This window comes from Erithacus rubecula (genome assembly GCF_903797595.1).
Source record: "Erithacus rubecula genome assembly, chromosome: 3".
Lineage (NCBI taxonomy): Eukaryota > Metazoa > Chordata > Aves > Passeriformes > Muscicapidae > Erithacus > Erithacus rubecula.
Genome location: NC_136689.1, coordinates 127,708,746 through 127,726,046, shown reverse-complemented (window position 1 = coordinate 127,726,046; position 17,301 = coordinate 127,708,746). Strand labels below are relative to the sequence as shown.

At 38.3% G+C, this 17,301-nt stretch overlaps 1 protein-coding gene across 3 annotated transcripts in view; it reads left to right on the top strand.

Annotated features, from left to right (window-relative positions):
• Positions 1-17,301, top strand: part of RNF19A (ring finger protein 19A, RBR E3 ubiquitin protein ligase) — a 55,098-nt gene that overhangs the window by 22,262 nt on the left and 15,535 nt on the right. For 2 of the 3 annotated variants that reach the window (XM_079301390.1, XM_079301388.1), the window contains one exon: positions 12,106-12,856. In XM_079301390.1, coding sequence (XP_079157516.1) covers positions 12,240-12,856 — 617 coding nt within the window. In that variant the 5' untranslated portion in view covers positions 12,106-12,239. Of the gene's footprint in view, positions 1-8,239; positions 8,352-12,105; positions 12,857-17,301 lie in introns of all 3 variants that reach the window. The other variant, XM_079301389.1, reaches the window with a different exon arrangement.

Below are 17,301 nucleotides of genomic sequence, written 5' to 3'. Positions count from 1 at the left end.
TGAAAAATTGAATTTGTCCTCCCCCTCTTCCTGCTGTTTTGCATTCGTTTTCCATTGAGGAATGCAAGCTCAGAGTTGCACAGCACAATGGAGACTTAATGTAACTATTTGCACCGCGTCTGCTGGCAGCGATACTCTGACGTCAGGCAGTCGGGGTGAGGTTCTGCTGTGCGCACATTCCGCGGCTCCGCGCTGCAGTGATGGCATGCTGCAATGGAAACACTGCTGGGGGCTGTCACTGCCAGGCGTCCTTGGAGCCTGCAACTCGCTGCATGGCTTTTGTGGGTAGAAAACGTACTTGATAAACTATGTTTTGTCCCGTTTGTTTATTGCAGGCATTTCAGAATATTCCGTAAATATTTGTGCCTGACACTATTGTCTGGCAGGATATTGCTTTGAACTGCGGTTACAGTAACAGTTCTTTGCTGGCGTTTCAAGTGAAGATATTTTTTAGAGGCGAACTAAATGTATTGCTCGAGGACTTTTCCCACCTGGTGTTAACACTAGGTTTAGATAAGCAAAAAGAAAATAAATCAGTAATCATTTACTGCAATTTGAAATTCTTAATGGTTAACTTGCAAGTAGAAAGAATGCAAGGATTCAAGACACTGAATTTATGAGCCACCAGAGAAACTGGTATTTGAGATTTGACGTCTGTTATTGATAATTAAACAAATATCTATGACTTGAAAATAAATATGAAAGTCTGTGTGTTATATTCAGTTTAAGGTCTTGTTTCATCTAAAATTTATCTGGATGCAGATAGCTCAGGAAAGCTGTATTTAAGGCCATCAGAGCAGAACCGTGGATGCCGCTGTCATGGGAATCAGTCAAGTGTAGGGTTGCAGCAGATTTTAAAAATAAACAAGAAGCTTTTGTGTTGGCAAATTGTTTGTGCTGCTTTTTAAAGGAAGAAATAATTTTGACATTTGAGGGCTAGATCTCAGGTTTAGGCTAATGGGTACTCATGGCTAGAGGAAGCATCTTCTGTACTCATTCAGCTTACCAAATCTGATATTTCTGTGGTCTAGGACACTTTGAAATCTGACTTAAGATGTTGGGTTTTTTTAAAGGGTGCAGTTGAAGGCCTATTTCCAGTGTTGCGATTTAAAAACCACAAAGTATGGTTTTACCTCAGAACCTGAAATAATACAGGTTTGTTTGGAGACTATAATTAGGATGTGTTTAGGTGTTCTAAATAATGGAGAGAATAAGCACAGTAGCTTTTCTAGGAATTGCATTATGCTTGCTTCGTATTTTCTACCTGTAATTGTTGGAAATAGATGACATGTCACAGTCTGTTGCATAAAGGGGCCCAACTAATGATGTTTCTGTAATCATATAGAAAGAGCTGTTCAAGATGATGCTTTGGAGTAAAAAGGTAACATCCAGCACAGAAAGGGTATGTGAGTTTGAATGTGAGGGGGTGAATGGAGGGGAAAAGGCTTGGCAATCCCTCCTCAAAAGCGTGAGGGTGAGGAGTTGTGTTTCAGAAATACTTACTGTGGTTGTGAGGCCTGGCAACACATCTGGAGGTGTAATTCACTAATTTAAAAGTAACAGAATAAGTGGAATAGTGCAGGTAAATCTTGACACACGCTTATTTGTGTCACTAGGCACTAAGAATTGCATCCTCAGTTGGCAAAGGAACATCACTGCAGGTCTTTTGTACTTTGTATTCTGTTGGTATATGTGTGAAACATAAGAGGAAACCTTTGAGTATTTATTTTTTAAAATTTGGTGTGAAGCTTTCTGAACATCCAGAATGTGGCAGCACTGCCAGGGTCTGTTCAGCACTTTGTGACCCAGCTTGTCACCTGACACGAGGCCTCTGGCTAATGCAGGGGATTTGCAAACTCCCCTGTGTTGATTCATGCTTGGACACCATCAACAAGGCAATAAAACCTAAGAAAGTTTCACAAGATGAAGTCTTTAAAGCCATGAGTGGGTGTGTTTGCAATGACTTTTCTACCCATTTTATGCAGCAGTTGTTTTGCCTAGAGAAACTGAGCTTACTACTCAGTCTGTGTTGATGTCAGTGCAAAATGTTTGGAAAAACTCTCATCAATCTAGCTAAATCCTGCTGTGTGCTGACATAGCATATCTTTTGGCATAGTATAGTGTTGTTGTAGGTGGGATAATTGTGCTGGTATAATAACTCATCCTACTGACGTATTTCCAGCATAGGTACAGCATCAGATGTACTTTAAATGACTGGCATTCTGCTTTTTTAGCTTCATGCTTTTTAACTAGTGTTTACACTATTTACAGTGCTAGTGCAGTCTGCCTGTAAGTGCTGCTGGATCATTCCCCTTCTCTTGTGCTGAATAGGCTCTATCTTTTCAACCTGGTGGTTTTTATTTATTTATTTTCAGCAGGACTAGAATAGTCTTTTCCATCCGTTCTTTCAAAGACACATCAGTAAGATTTAAATTTTCACCAAGTGTATTCATAAGCAAAGATCTGTGGCTAGTCCATTTGTCTTTGCCTTCCTTTTCTAATGTTCTCCCTTCATTTTTCATTAAGTTCAGCTGTGAGATAAGTTTCATGGTACTCCTGCCATTTCCTGACGCCAATGGTTTTTCTAGAGGCAGCGAGTTTCCTGTCTGGAAGCTACAGGCAGTGTTTCTGGCAGGATGGAGTATTTTTGTTTCCCTGGCTAGACCTTTCCCTGTCTTTGTTTTTGTCTCTTTTTCTTTCAGTTGTTCTCTTTCTTTTTTTTATTTTTTTGGGTTTTGTTTTTTTTTTTTTTTTTTTTTTTTTTTTTTTTTTTGGTTGGTTGGTTTTTTATATTTTGGGCTGTAATTGATATTTCAGTAGTGAATTTAGAACTATCATTATAAAAAACTGGCTTGGTGATATGAAATATATCCATGCAGGATTTTTCAGTTAACATACTTGACAGAATAAATTAATATGTCAGGCTGCAGGAGAATATAATGTGTTTTGCTAGATTTTGACCTAATCTCACCTCTTGAGTGAACAGGAGCAGTTGGTTAGGCTGGTGCAACTTTGTACCTGACCTGAGGGCAGTTTCAGAAATTGTGGCATTAGCCATGACAGAGTTCAGAAAACTCTGTCATAGTTTCTGTCTGTATCTTTGACTTGCTGCTGCTAGAATAGGCGGGCACAGATTATTCACTCAGTCATCCAAGCTTTTCTGAAAGTTATATATTGAATTATATTTACCAAAATTAGTAGTTCTCTGTAAAGAGATATCAAAGGAGACCAATGCAGGGCAGTTGTTCTGTTCTCAAGGACTGAGATACTGGCAAAGTGAGTTACTGTGAGTTGTCACAGTGATTTTCAGAAACCAAGTGACTTTCAGCTACCAAGTTCTTATCCCCATTGGAAGGTCTCATTAGTCAGCCTAACCTGATGTTGCTGGAAGAATTCAAAACTCTTACTAACTTTTTAGTAACTCTAACTCTCTTTGAATTAGTTTACTTTAAAAGTTTTACACAAGCTATGTCTGTAAATATGGAGATTTTTAAAATGCTAAAATGGCACCAAATGTTTCAAAAAGTAATCCATTAATAGCTTCCAGCATTGCTTAGTTGAAGGCAAAGGTACTTCAAGATCAGTGGCTGGGGGGATATTGGTGTTTGTGGATTGTTTTTTCTATATTTTTTCTTTGTCTCTCCTGCCTCCAAAATAGAGGTTGATTATGCCAGAGATAAAACAGAGCTGGAAGATGCTGCCAGTCAGCAGTCAGTAATATCTTCCCCCTGCACAAGACAGAAACTCTGGTTCTTGCTGAATTAAAAAATCATTAGGAGCCAGAAACTGCAATCTGTAACCTCTTATATGTTCCCTCAAGCTGCTGTCTCTGGTATGCTGTTCAAATTCTCTGTGCTCTCTCTGGAACTCCTGCTCATGGTTCCAGATCCAGAAGGTTATATCTTGGTACACTTTATTTGTTTTGTTTTTATAACGGGGCAGACCTGTAAGCCTACTTGAAAACAAAAGCTTGTCCGAATTCAGTATGTAACCATTACTGTTTGACCAGGCAGAATTACAGACCTGAAATTAAATCTGCTTATTCTGGAAATTTGTTGGTATTGGTTATTTTCCTTTTGGAACAATTTTCTGTAGGAATGATCTCAGCATTCAGGAGTGTTGCAATGTTTTCCACTTGCAGGATTGGTGACACTGCAGGAAACAAAAACTGTCTTTTGTTATTTGACTGGTGTATGTCTTTACTCTGATTATTTTGCAATGTATAGTGTAGAATAAAAAGCAACTGCAGGAATGAAAGTATTAATACAGTTAGATTAAACCTCTTACATAGCAGAGGCAGCTTGTGCAGTTTTTAAATCCCTTAGTGTTGCTTTCACTTTTCAGACCACTAGCTAGTCAAATATTTTAGAACATTACTTATATATCTATATATAGATACAGATACATAAAAATAAATCTCTCCACAATATTCAGGAGTGAAAATACATGCCCATCATTGTTCTAAGAGAATACATTCCAGTTACCTCTGCAAGAAAAGCATTGTCCTAGTGTGAGGACTTTAATGATTAAAAGATTAAAACAGTTAAACGTTTTTTGTTTTGCTTCCTTCTTGATTTTGTTGTGGGGTTTTTTTCCCTTTAGTGTTTCCAAGACTTTGGTTTCCTCTTGGCAGAGCTTGGTGTACATTTGTTTGCAGAAGGCACTACAGTGCACAGGAGAAGCTTTTGACACGCAAGCGAGTGCATAGTTGAACTAAGATTGCTCTGCTGAGTTAGATAAGGGAAAATTGCAAATAGTCTTATTTGCAACAGACACAGGCCTGCAGATACACAAATAGAAAGCAACTCTGCACTGAGTTCTTAGCTTTGGTTGACCACTGGACACAATATACCCAGATTTAATGCTGCTGGTTTGGAAAATTAGTGTTTTTAGAATTTAAGGGATTCTTTCCCTTTTGCCACCATAGCGAGGGAGGCATGATGAGTTTATTCTCTTCTTTACAGGCATTATCTGCAAGAGAAACAGTTTTGCCATTCATTTCTTCAGAAACTTTCAGAATGAGTTGAGCAGCTTGCTAGACTTCCTTTCCTAATAGCAGCTGTCATGGACACATGATACAGGATGTATTGCTCATACATTTCTAAGGAAGAAGCATAACTTTTTTTTTTTTTAATAAGCTGTTGAAGATTTTTCTAGCTGTCAGGATTGGTTTGCCATGTGCTACATACCATTGTGAATTTTAAACAGAGCACTGTATATCAGTTCACTTTTGACAGTTCTGTAGGCTTCTCTGTATTTTAAATTCTGTCAATCTTCAGATTTTCATGCCCAGTCAGTCTGACTCTCTCAGTCCTTGAGCCCAAGTGGGTTCATAGTCAGTCTGTTTGTGTCATTGTTTTACAAACAATATTGCTTTGTTCTGTAAGTGAAAATAGAATTTCCAGATAATTGACACAGGACCTTAAGGAAAAATAAAGCACAGTCAGAGCAAACTGAGACATGGTAACAGTGCAGTAGAGATAATTTAATCTCTGCCTCACAAATGCTTTTCTCTTAATTCTTGTATAATAGTATCCATGAATATCAGGATTTCTAACAACATTGAATCATAGAATTGTGTGGGTTGAAAGGGACGTTAAAGATAATCTTGTTCCAGCCCCCCTGCCTGCATGGGCAGGGATACCACCCACCAGATGAGGCTGATCAGGGTCCTGTCCAACCTGGCCTAGAACACTTGCAGGAGTGGGGCATCCATGGCTTCTCTGGGCAACCTGTGCCAGTGCCTCAGTATGCTCTGAGTAAAGAATTTCTTCCTAACATCTAACCCAAATCTCCCCATAAAAAGGCAGGAGAGACTAATTATGAGAAGGCTTTCCCTGAACTAAACTGACTGCATTGTAGGAACTTCCCTATGTTAAAACAACTCCTGTTGATCCTGAAAGACCCCTTGTTCCTCATTTGACACTGGTCTATTGGTGTATACGTGCCAAATTGGCTTATTCCAGAGGGTTTGACTTGCTCTCAAATTGGGGATGAGGGCCTTACCCTGTTCTGCTTACTATGCAGATATGGGCACATCCCAGATCTTGTCAGCATCTTCACTGAGCCCACTGTGAGCTCCAATGTGAAATTAGTGAGTGAATGCTTGGTATGGTACTTGCTGGGAACTCTGCTTCCAGTCTTTTGGATTTACATAAATTAATGATATTGTTTCACTGCAGCTGTTTTTCTGTCATTTAAAGATATGTGAAGTTTAAGTCTTGACATAGCAGATTTCTAAGGGTTTTGAAAAACTTGAGTTAGTTGTGGATTTGAAAATTCTGCTTTTGGAATAATGGCCTCTGCAGCTATCAATAGTCTATTGTAAGCAAAAAGAAATGAGATGTAATTAACTAAACGATCAAGTGATTTTCACTCTGGAAAGAATATGCTACTAGTAGGAGCAACTCCAGTAACTTTTGTAATAAATGTTCTTCATGCTTTAAGAAAAGCATTCACATATGTGGCTCTTAGACTAAAGCAGGATAAAAAGTAAAAGATATTTTCCTGCAAAAGTGTCTGTAAGGTAAGACTTACTTCCATAATATGTAGATTACCCTATTGGTAATTCTCCCTAAGGAGAAAAGTCATAATGAAGTAAAATTTATGTGAGTATATATTTAAAGTAGTTTTGCACAGTTCAGTTTAAGTGAGTTATTTAAGAGGCTTTGACTTTTTTTGCATCCTGTACATTTTACTGTAAGAAATCACTGCACGTGTTTAATAAGTATCTGCATGTCTGAGTTTGTGTTAAAAGCTTGAGAAATCTTCTGTTACAGATTTGTTAATTTTCATTTGTAGAATTAACTGTTCAGTTTAATCCAAATACTATCAACCCTTTATTTCACCTTTTATTAGAAATCAAAGTTAGAAAGCAATCAAAAATGCCACATAAATTAAGTTGAAGTGTCTTTACAGTCTTTGAAACACTACATGGAAAATGTTGCTGTTCTTTATCTTAGATTATGAAGGGAAATATACTGAAGGAGTCATAAAGTTATTCTGCTAATTGTTGCAGTTAAGTATTTCACCTGCACAATATGTATTTGCCTAACACAATATGCTGTATTATGTTACTATTAAAGGATTTTATTTTTCATCTTAGTGCATATAAAGGTTCTGCCAGAACCTTTGTGGTTTCAACATAATTTCCATCTGTTTTCTTCCAAGTTGCAGTGTTGGTTCTGCTTGTACTAAATCATCTGTAATAAAACTAAGTAACAGTCCTAACATGCCCTGACACCATGTGCATTGACACAACTATGGTGAGATGTTTTTAATGGCACAGAGTGTTGCAGAAGCACATAGATGTCAAAATTCAAACTTGTCTAAGATGTTAAACTTTTCCAGGGTGTTCTTCACTTTTAACTCAGCAGTGCCAAATGTATACTTGAACCTGAGGCATATGTAAAGCAAGTAGGGGTACATTCTTTTAGAAATCCTCAGGCAAAAGCATTTGTATTTCCCTCCCCCCCCCCACCCCTTCCAATTTTAAAAACTGCTGTGGAATGATCTGACATTTAAAGAATGGCCATTGAAATGAGGTACTTGTTTCCTATTTCAAAATCCCGTGTGTTGGTATTTCATTCAGTAGCTTTGGCATAATTTTTGTTTGACATTTTATTCCACTATGTTTTATAGCTCTTAGACCATGCATTAAATGAAAAGAAAAAATTTGTTGCCTCTTTTAGATGATTAGAGATACATCTGTGTTAAGAATGTCACAGCTTAGAAATTTTAGCATGCTGTGTGATTGACAGGAGATGCTCATTAGAAGAGGGAAGCAGAAATTATCTGAGATGGTGGTTGAAATTCAAGCTCTGAAGGTTTTTTTGGGTTTTCTTACAGCTGTCTTTAAGATGGATCAGTGCATTTCAGAAAGCAGGTAGAGAGTATAGATGTTGGGAATTGCAGATGTCAGAAAGGAAGCTATTAAGAGTCAGTGTTAATCAAGAAGTAGCTTTCAGTATGCTAACAGAGTTGGCACTTGGTTAAATTGTTGGAGAAGCAAATGCCTAGGATGAGGAGAGTTTGTTTGGAACAGATGTCTAAGTTTGCATTTAAGCACCAATTACATAAGGGAATATTTAAGGTGTTTTAGTGAGTATGTATTTATATCTATGTTTATGGTGGGTTTTCTCCTTTCCTACACTGATGTTTAAACCTGCCTTTGTTTTGCAAACATTGTGAAGCTGTTTGTCCTGATGGCAGACTGATTTTTTTTTCCCCTGTACACCAGATTGAGCATGTAATGGAAGAGCGGGCAGCATGCTGAGCATGTGCCTCTGATGTCTTTGGAGGAAATTAGGAGCATGAGGGAGCTCATCTCCCCCAGCAGCTGGCTTGTGGAGGTGGGCGTTTGTCACTTTTTTCTTGCAAAATCAGCAGGGTTATTCTCAGCTGCACTTTAGGGTATTTCCAAAGTGTTTTGAAATTGATGAGAAAAGCAAAGATTGTGCCATGGAGAGTGATATTAGAAGATACAGCCAATAGTTTAGGCAGGGTTGTAGAAGGAACAGATACCAGCTTAATACTGAGCTTTAGGTGTGTTGCAACTGTAAATGCCATCTTCAGATGACAAGGTGTGTTTGTGCTGTGGCAGCTGGTGTTTTGTGGTGAGTCTGTGGCACGAGCAGAATGCAAAGCACGGCTGGAATTGGGATTTGTGGTAGAGCGTTGGGCATGGCGGGAAGCCAGAAATAGGTTTTTTCTGTCGTTGGTAAGTGCTTTTGAGGAAATGTTGAGAACAGTGGTGAACTTTAAAGTTTTAGGATTTGCAATCTGTTTTTCCTGTCCATTTGCTGTGCCCCTATTAGTTTCTTCTGTGTGTTGACAGAGTTTATACTGGTCAGTGAGAGTAATGCAAAACTTCAAAATCAGATTGTTTTTTTTATTACCATATTTGTGTGTCTCAGCTCATTTCAGGCAGTTGGATTTCAGAGCTTCAGTTTGCACACAGCATATCCCCTTCATGTGGACTTGTTGTTACTGGAATAATATGGGCATTCTGTTCTCTGGCTGTACAGAATCAAGTATTTTTTACTTCTTTTTGTCAGCAGAAACATGCAGATGCTGTCTTGGGTTGGGCAACATGAGAACTGGCCAGTACTCCAGATTGTGCTAGTAAAGTTTTTATGGTTTTGTACAGCTCTGGTCATTATTAGCATTGTAACATTTGTCTTCATTTTTTCCTCTAGCTAATCATCTGCTGAATCTTTTCACTTCCGCAAACTCATCTTGAAACGTCAATAGAATGTCAGCCCAGAATTTCTATATAAGGGAGAGTTTGGCTTTAAAAACTAGTTGTGTGCATTTAAATCTAAAAAGCATAAGTGACGATTGTCTGAAATAACTGGCAACTTAGATTTTCAAAAATCCTATCAACGTTTAACTATTTTCCTTAGAAGAGCAATCTGCTATTTTCGAGACTGCTTATCAGATCCTATTATGCAGAGAGAACTATGGGATGTACTGGTCTGGGTTGTTTTTTTTTTTTTTTTTTAAAGCATGGGAGAATCTTTGTTTATTTAAAAAAAGAAGAAAAGTGCAACTGGTTCATCACCAGAACTGCTATTTCTTGATTTTGTACATCTGTTGGAACTGGCAGAAATGCTGTAATAACACATTCTTTCCTCTCCAGAGAAAGGGAGGAGGGGAAGGCTGGTAGTCATAGACTTGGCTGTGTTACTGTGTTTACTTCCTACCTTTTTCTGTTTTATTTTTAAAAACAAACAAAAGCACAACTCCCCCCACCAAAACAAGCAACAACAGACTTTTTGCCTGAAATTAATGCTTTGCTTGCTGTTCATTTTGTTCATTAACTCTCGTGATTCAGGAGATTGGCACTTGCCACTGTCCTGGTTGTATCTGTGTGAACATACCAAAGTTAGTAATTATCCTGTTATAAAAAGGCTTTTAAGGTTATTCTTGCACTTCTATATTGTCAGCAATGGACTGTATCTGTGGTATATTTCAGACATGGCCTAGCAGTTGTGTCTACCTATGATATAACATAATACCAAGATCCTGGAGGGAAGGATGTCTTCTTCTGTCAAAATTATGGAGCAGTTTTTTCAGTTTCACCTTTTTTTTTTTTTTTTTTTTAAATAGATTAGGGAATGTTTTAGCTCATTTAATGAGAAACAGCGGTTGCAAAATTATTAAATTTGTTTTGGGAACAGGAGCAGGTAAAGCATCCAAGATAGTTTTTTGGTAGGTTTTTTTGGTTGTTTTTTTTTTTTTAAACTAAAAATGTTCCCTTAGGAGGGAAGGAAGAGTATGTTATGTTCTTGAAGTATTTAGACTCTTTATTTTAGACTCTGAGAGTAAGCTATAATTTTTTTTAATATGTTCACAGGGGTAAGATTTTCCTTTATTAGGAAAAAAAAAGAAGAAAGAAAAAAGCACTAATTCAGCATTTGAAAAATAGAATATGGTAACTTTTTAATTCTAAAAAAACTCTAGGGGTACAAAATGTGCATTTTCTGGTTTTGATAAAAAGAAGTCTTACATGTTTATTGGTTGGGTTTTTGTGTGGGGTTGGCGGGTTTTTTCCCTTTTTTCTCTTGTCTTTAATTTTTACACTTGACAAAGTGTACTCTTGTGGAGTAGTGCCATACAGGGTGAGTACTGTCCCAGCTGAGGTTGTGTTGTCTGTACATGGGTACCAGCTGCCTGTGGTGGTGTGCAGGGGCCCAGCAGTGGGACTGCTGCATGCCCTGCTCTGCTGCCATGGACAGCCTGTGCCTATTTCTGTGCTTCCCTTTGCAGAGGGATTCCTGTTTCCGCTGCTGCTCGCTCCCCTGACACTTCCCAAGCAGCTCAGTGATCCCTTTCCGGAGACTGCAGCACGTGTTTGGATTTGTGCCAGTCTCTAAGGGTGTGCAGACTGCTTAGCTCTTGCAAACACAGGCATTAATCTCCACATGCCTTTGTTTCTACCTTTGGACTTAGTTTTAGTATCCAGTTTTGATTTTATCTTTTGGTAAGGTCGTAGAAACCCATTCTCCTTTCTGGGGGGCCATTTGGGGAACACTGAGGAAAGAAAGAGTGCTGGCAGTAGTTTTGCATGCAAATTAGCAACACTGGTGTCACGTAAAAAGTGCCTTCTCATTTTTCTGATGCAGGTGCAGTTCACCAAAAGTTTAAAGAATTCCTCTTGTACAGTCAAATTTCCAAGAAATGGGAATAGTTGCATGTTTGGGAGAACTTAGTGGTTTTGGTTGGAGATGATCTGCTGCTTTTTCTTCTGACAGAAGAAAATAGGAAGTTTTTTCTCATCCCACTGCACAGTCACTTAAGCAGCAGAAAACAGAAGGAAATCCTTGGTGTCTTGTACATTAGTAATAACTGAAGCATGATATGTGATGGGAATCTGGTTTGGAGGCTTTTTTTTTTTTTGCTTACAAAAATACATCTGATAAAAAATTCAAATGTTGTCACCTTGACTGCAGTCTTTGCCATGCCCTTCAACTTCTGTATAATCAGTGTTGTCTGTCACTCACTCTGCAGCTCTGCTCCCTGAAATATTCAGGTGCCTTTTACTATAAATATGCATACTTCTCTGAGAACCCTCAGATTTTGAGAATATCTTGAGTTGTTTAGCAAAGTGATTTAATTTCTACTGTCAGTCTAAATGGTTCAGAAATCACTGAGAAATCTTTCTTTTAATTAACTGTATTGGATTTTACTTGACCTTATCACATGTGCAGAAAATGTAAAGTAGAGAAAACAGAAAAGTCTCCAATGTTCTAAGCCTGTTGCTAAGCTTTATAGAAGAACTTGCATATTTTCTTAGCTGTCACTTTGAGTTTTGGTAGTTTCTACACAGGCAAAGATCCATGCACGCTTCCTTTGGGAGAGCAGGGGAGTGAAAAGGCTGTTCTCTGCACTGATTAAGTGTAACAAAGACAGTCCTTGGCCAGAAGGAAATTCCAGGCTTGTTAAGATAAGAAGGTAGAAAAAGCTGACAGAAAGAGGTATTGGGTCAGATGGTGAGGAAAAGATGGTAGTAATAGGAATAGCAGATCACTAGAGTGCTGTGACCTTTCAGAACCAATAGAGTTGTGATTCTAATCTACTTTTTTTTCATCTCTCCTAATACAGGGAATTCTTCTGAAGAATTTGCTGGAAGCAGATACATGTGAATTTTCTGCATGAGGACTCTCAAGTTGGATTACATTACAGTATGCCTGTATCCTCTGCCTCTGTTTGATCCTTAAAAATGATTAGGATTGCATATGAAATTTAACCCCTTTCTGATGAGTGACCTAGACATGAGTTTACATCGGCAAATGGGCTCGGATCGGGACCTCCAGTCTTCTGCTTCCTCTGTGAGCTTGCCATCAGTTAAAAAAGCACCAAAGAAGAGAAGAATTTCATTGGGCTCACTTTTTCGGAGAAAAAAAGACACGAAACGCAAGTCTAGGGATCTAAATGGAGGTGTGGATGGAATTGCAAGCATTGAAAGTATTCATTCAGAAATGTGTACAGACAAGAACTCTGTTTTCTCCACGTGTACCTCTTCTGATAACGGAACAACCTCTAGCAGCAAACCAAGTGGAGACTTCATGGAATGCCCCTTGTGCCTTCTGCGGCACTCCAAGGACAGGTTCCCGGAGATAATGACTTGTCACCATAGATCTTGTGTGGATTGCTTGCGTCAGTATCTCCGGATAGAGATCTCTGAGAGCAGAGTTAATATTAGCTGCCCAGAATGCTCAGAACGCTTTAATCCTCATGATATCCGTTTGATATTAAATGATGACATCTTGATGGAAAAATATGAAGAGTTTATGCTTAGGCGGTGGCTGGTTGCGGATCCTGATTGTAGGTGGTGCCCAGCTCCAGATTGTGGGTATGTATTTCTCCTATATTTGCAAAAAAGTGACAGTGTAAATACATTAATTTGCATAGAATTATGATTTTTGAAATGTTACTTGCTTTACTTAGGGTATTGTTACAGTTCTACAAGTAGGTAGCAGGCCTACTGAGAATTCTCTTTAATTAAAAAAAGGACAAGAAACAACAATAAGAACTGCCCCGAGCCACAACCATCTTCCAAAATAAACTGCTTTCTTGAGTAGGTTTTTCATTTTTTTTTCTGCTCAGAGGGGATTTTAGCAATGTCAAGCAACTTTTATTGGTAGATGGCTGCCATTTGTTTACAGCAAGCAAAAGAAATTTGGATGTTGCACTGCCAAGGCAATGGTACAAAGCTCAAACTAAAGAGAATTGAAAATTTGGTGACTGTAATTTAATCTGTTAAAGCAGAGTGGGTGATTTGGCTTTTTAACTGTGACAAATTATTTAAGCTTTTCTTTGAATTAAAAGGCCTCTCCTGCTTCAGATATCTTCCATCTTGTGGCTGGTTGAGACAGCACTTGTTGCCTGTCAGCAGGATTCTGATGTAAGATAATCAGCTTGTTCCTGCTTATTATCTGGGGAACATAATGTTTTAATTTTGCTTTAATACTTTAAACAGTTCTGAAACCATGCTGAATTCTAAGTAGGCTGAATAATACTGAGCAGCAGCTCATCATGCTTTTGTGCTGCTGGTGTCTCATAATGCCATTTTTCAGCAATCTGCTTTTTTAGAGATTGTTTGTGTTATCATACTGCTTAAAGAATACGGACTTGACTGCAGTCCAGATGTGCAGTGCACACTAAAAATGCATTCACTAAGAGCTAGCTCTGTTTCAAAGCCTCACAGACAAGCAATAAGTAGAATGAAGTAAAGGAAGAATGTTGCAGGAGAACAAGTGAGACAGAACTGACTGTTAGGTAGATTAAATACTCCAATATTAATAACCAGGTGCTTAATGTTTAGGACTTATATAAAATACAATTTTGCTTTCATATTTTGAAAGAAAAAATTTGCTAATGCAAGTCAAAAGCAGGGACTGGAAAGGTGGTAGTTTCCTATCTGGTCCAAAGTGCATGGCATTGCTGTGGCATAGTTTGGGGATAGAATAAATAACTTGAGGGATGTTTTGGTTGCATGAACTTGTAACAAAGTCACATGGACAAAGCCAGTACAGTTTACTCTTAATATTATGATACTGCAAAATAAAACAACCACTGGAAGGTATTATTTGATAGAGAGAAGTATGCTTTGTCCTGAGTTTTTGTGTTGCAGTTATTATTCAAGCTGAGGAGGAGCATTTAAGATCTGTTAAACTATTTTCTATTAAACCATGTTTCAGTGGTTCAGATACTTTTTTAGTACTTAATTAATTAGACTAAGGCAGGTTTGTTTAAGCTGTTTTGGTTTTTATGCTTCAATTTTATCTGTTAAAAAAAACCCTCTTAAGTATCTTTCAGAGGTCAGAAACTGATAATAATTGCTATGGATAACACCATTATAAAAATAAAAAGTGGGTCTTCAGAGCAAAGTTAAAATTCCATGTGGTCATGAGAGACCACAGCAATGTCTTAGTGTGCAACAAGTATTTAAATCATTGCTCCAGAACTGCTGATTACATGCTCCATTCTCTGGGAGAGGAGTCCTGTGGAAAATACAGTGTTGTCATACAGATAAACTCTGCCAATGTCTGTATGAAGGGAAAATACTTGTACTGCATGGGCAACTTTGTTTTACTTTTGATACCGTGATTTTTTCCTAATATACTTAAAGTGGCAGGGAAATTCTTCACAGTGAGAGATGAATTCTGCTTTTACTGTACAGATAGTGCCTCCTCACTGAATTCTCATTGCTAGTTTAAAATGGTATAAAGTTGGCTACGTGGGTACTTCTCAGGAGGATCACTGTTTCTGGTTGTCATCCTAAACAAACAAGATCTCCTGCAATCATGTTTTATCTTTTCCCCATCTTTCTCATCCTTCTTGGATTGTTTTGAAACCTTCAGAACTCTTTGATATGTTGGGCAGCAGAGACTGAGAGTTCAGCAGAAGTTAATCTAAGTAGTTCAGGGGAAAGGGCATAGTACTTGAACAACAGAAAGATCATCAGTAATGCCTCCAGCAAGAGTAATACCTGTGTATGAATCCTCCAGTTAACAATATAAATTTGGCTTTCAGGCAGCTGCCACAGCACTGTCTGACAAGTCTGTATGTGCCCAGCTGAGGGAAAGCACACAGAGGGAGGTGGGAGGGTGTGGAAAGTGATAATGAGGATTTGATCTTGTGTTGGAGCTTAGCAGTAGGATCAAGGAAGGAGCTGTACAGGTGTAAGGCTTAGAGAAGCAAACACTACTCAGACTTCCACAGAAGAGCCTTTGCTAGCAAACACTGTTCAGAGATGATTTCTGACATTCAGTTCACACAAACTTCAGATCGGTGGACATTTGCTTTAGTAATTATGTGGTGCAACAGTAGTCACAGTTTCTAAGTGCTTTGGCAGCTAATCCAGTTGTACAATATGCAGTTAAACCTGAGGGGGGGTTTTCTTTTTCTGAACAGTTTTTGAAATGTAGTACTGGCGAAATACAGTAGGCTTATGACCTTTTAGCTTGAACCAAATATTTCATGAAGGAGCTGGATGGAATGCATTTACTAAATCTGCAGTTACCACTACAGAGGGTAGCATGATTTCCTGAAGTTGACTTTAAAATTAGAAACAAATATTGTAATAAATAGGAAATTGGTGTGAAATGGAGCATTTTGGTAGTCAAAAGTTACTGCACAAATAGGTAAAAAATGGGTGGTGCACCACAGTGCTTCAGCTCTTCTCAGCATTGATCAAACATCCCATGTAGTATTGCTTCAGGGTTTGGGCATCACATTAAGTCAAAAATTTGGACCAGATAAAGAGCAAATAATTATTAAAACTGAAATGAAAAAATTGAGTAACACTAGATCAGTCTGTTACAACATTTGGTTTGGTTTTTTTGCATCAATGGTCTCCTGGGTTCTGAGGAAACAACAGTTAATACTTAAGAAGTAAATAAGTATTTTTCCTCTCTGTTTCAACTCTGGGTAAAAACAAGTCCTAAGGACAGCAAAACACGAACCAAACAGGTGTTGAAACAAAGTTATCTGCAGTACCAAGTGTATTGCTCTTACTTCTGTCCCAGTGGAGAACTTCTCCTCCCAACAGAGCTGCAGATGAGTTTGGAGGAGAACCTCTGCTGCAGCAGCCCTGCCCTGGATGGGCTCCTGCACTGCAGCAGTGCCAGAGGGGTTCCATACCACTGGCACCACAGACTTCTGACCCTGGGCTGCTTCATCCACAGCTTCTGTGGCAAGCTCAAATGCACCCTGATGGTGGCTGTTACCTGAAGCAGTGTAAAAGTCTGGGCCAGCTGTAACCTACCAGCATGGCCTGATAGGAGACACTGTCACACAGGTGATGCTTCCCTGGGGAAACTTCATGAGCCTTCTCCTACACCTATATTGTTTTTCATACTAGTTCTCCAGTGTAATTTTAACAAGTATTACTGAATCAGTATTCCAGATGTATTCTGTCTTTTCTTCTGTTTGAATTATTTAATGGTTTTTGCTCTGAGATTGTATTGCTGACATCATTAGAAGAGAGCAGCGATTCTTGAATTTTTATACCTTCATCAGGCAAAAAGCAAAAGAGTACAGATTCTTCATCCATCTTTTCACTGTGCAGCCTTCAATTAATCACTCACTGCCTCTGGTTTTTGTTTTACTGGGTATTACTTTGAGTTTGGTTGGTTGTCCCTTCTCTCAGCCTAAACAAGGACTTCAGTCTTTCACATCTCCTTTAAAAAGAATGCAAATGCTAAAATAAAACCTATAATCCTGTCTAGTTTGAACTAAGATTTGCTCTGGTCTAAAAAGTTACTTTCCAAAGATGTGCCAAATGCATCAGTCCCAATTAGGGAGTGCTTTGTGGGATGTGCCTGTGTTTTATTTGTGATAGGAAGGCAGCAGAATATAAATTGATCCTTTATTCTGTGTCTTAGATTTGAGAATTTTTTTTTTTTTGTTTAACATTAGCAAGCCTTGAATGTATCCCTGTATGTTGAAGAAGTGTTTGGATCAGTGTCTCTTTGTGTACATGCAAAGCTATTATCTCTTCAGTTTGCAGAAAGTGGGGAAAATGAAGCTGATTAACTTGGCAGCAATATAGAAGAGTCTAGCAATTACTGAAATAAATCTCTACTTGAAAAGCAAGAAATATTTGTAAACAGACAAACATGTATCTCATTTGTAACTGCATCATCTGTAAGTTAAATGTTGAAAGTCCTATTTGTTTGCAAGATTTCCTAGGGAGGAACATCAAATATGCTGTTTTAAAACAATAATGGAAGGGATAGGTTCTCAGAGCTTCAGATCTAGCTACTTAAATAAAAATAGCTAAATTTAAGGATA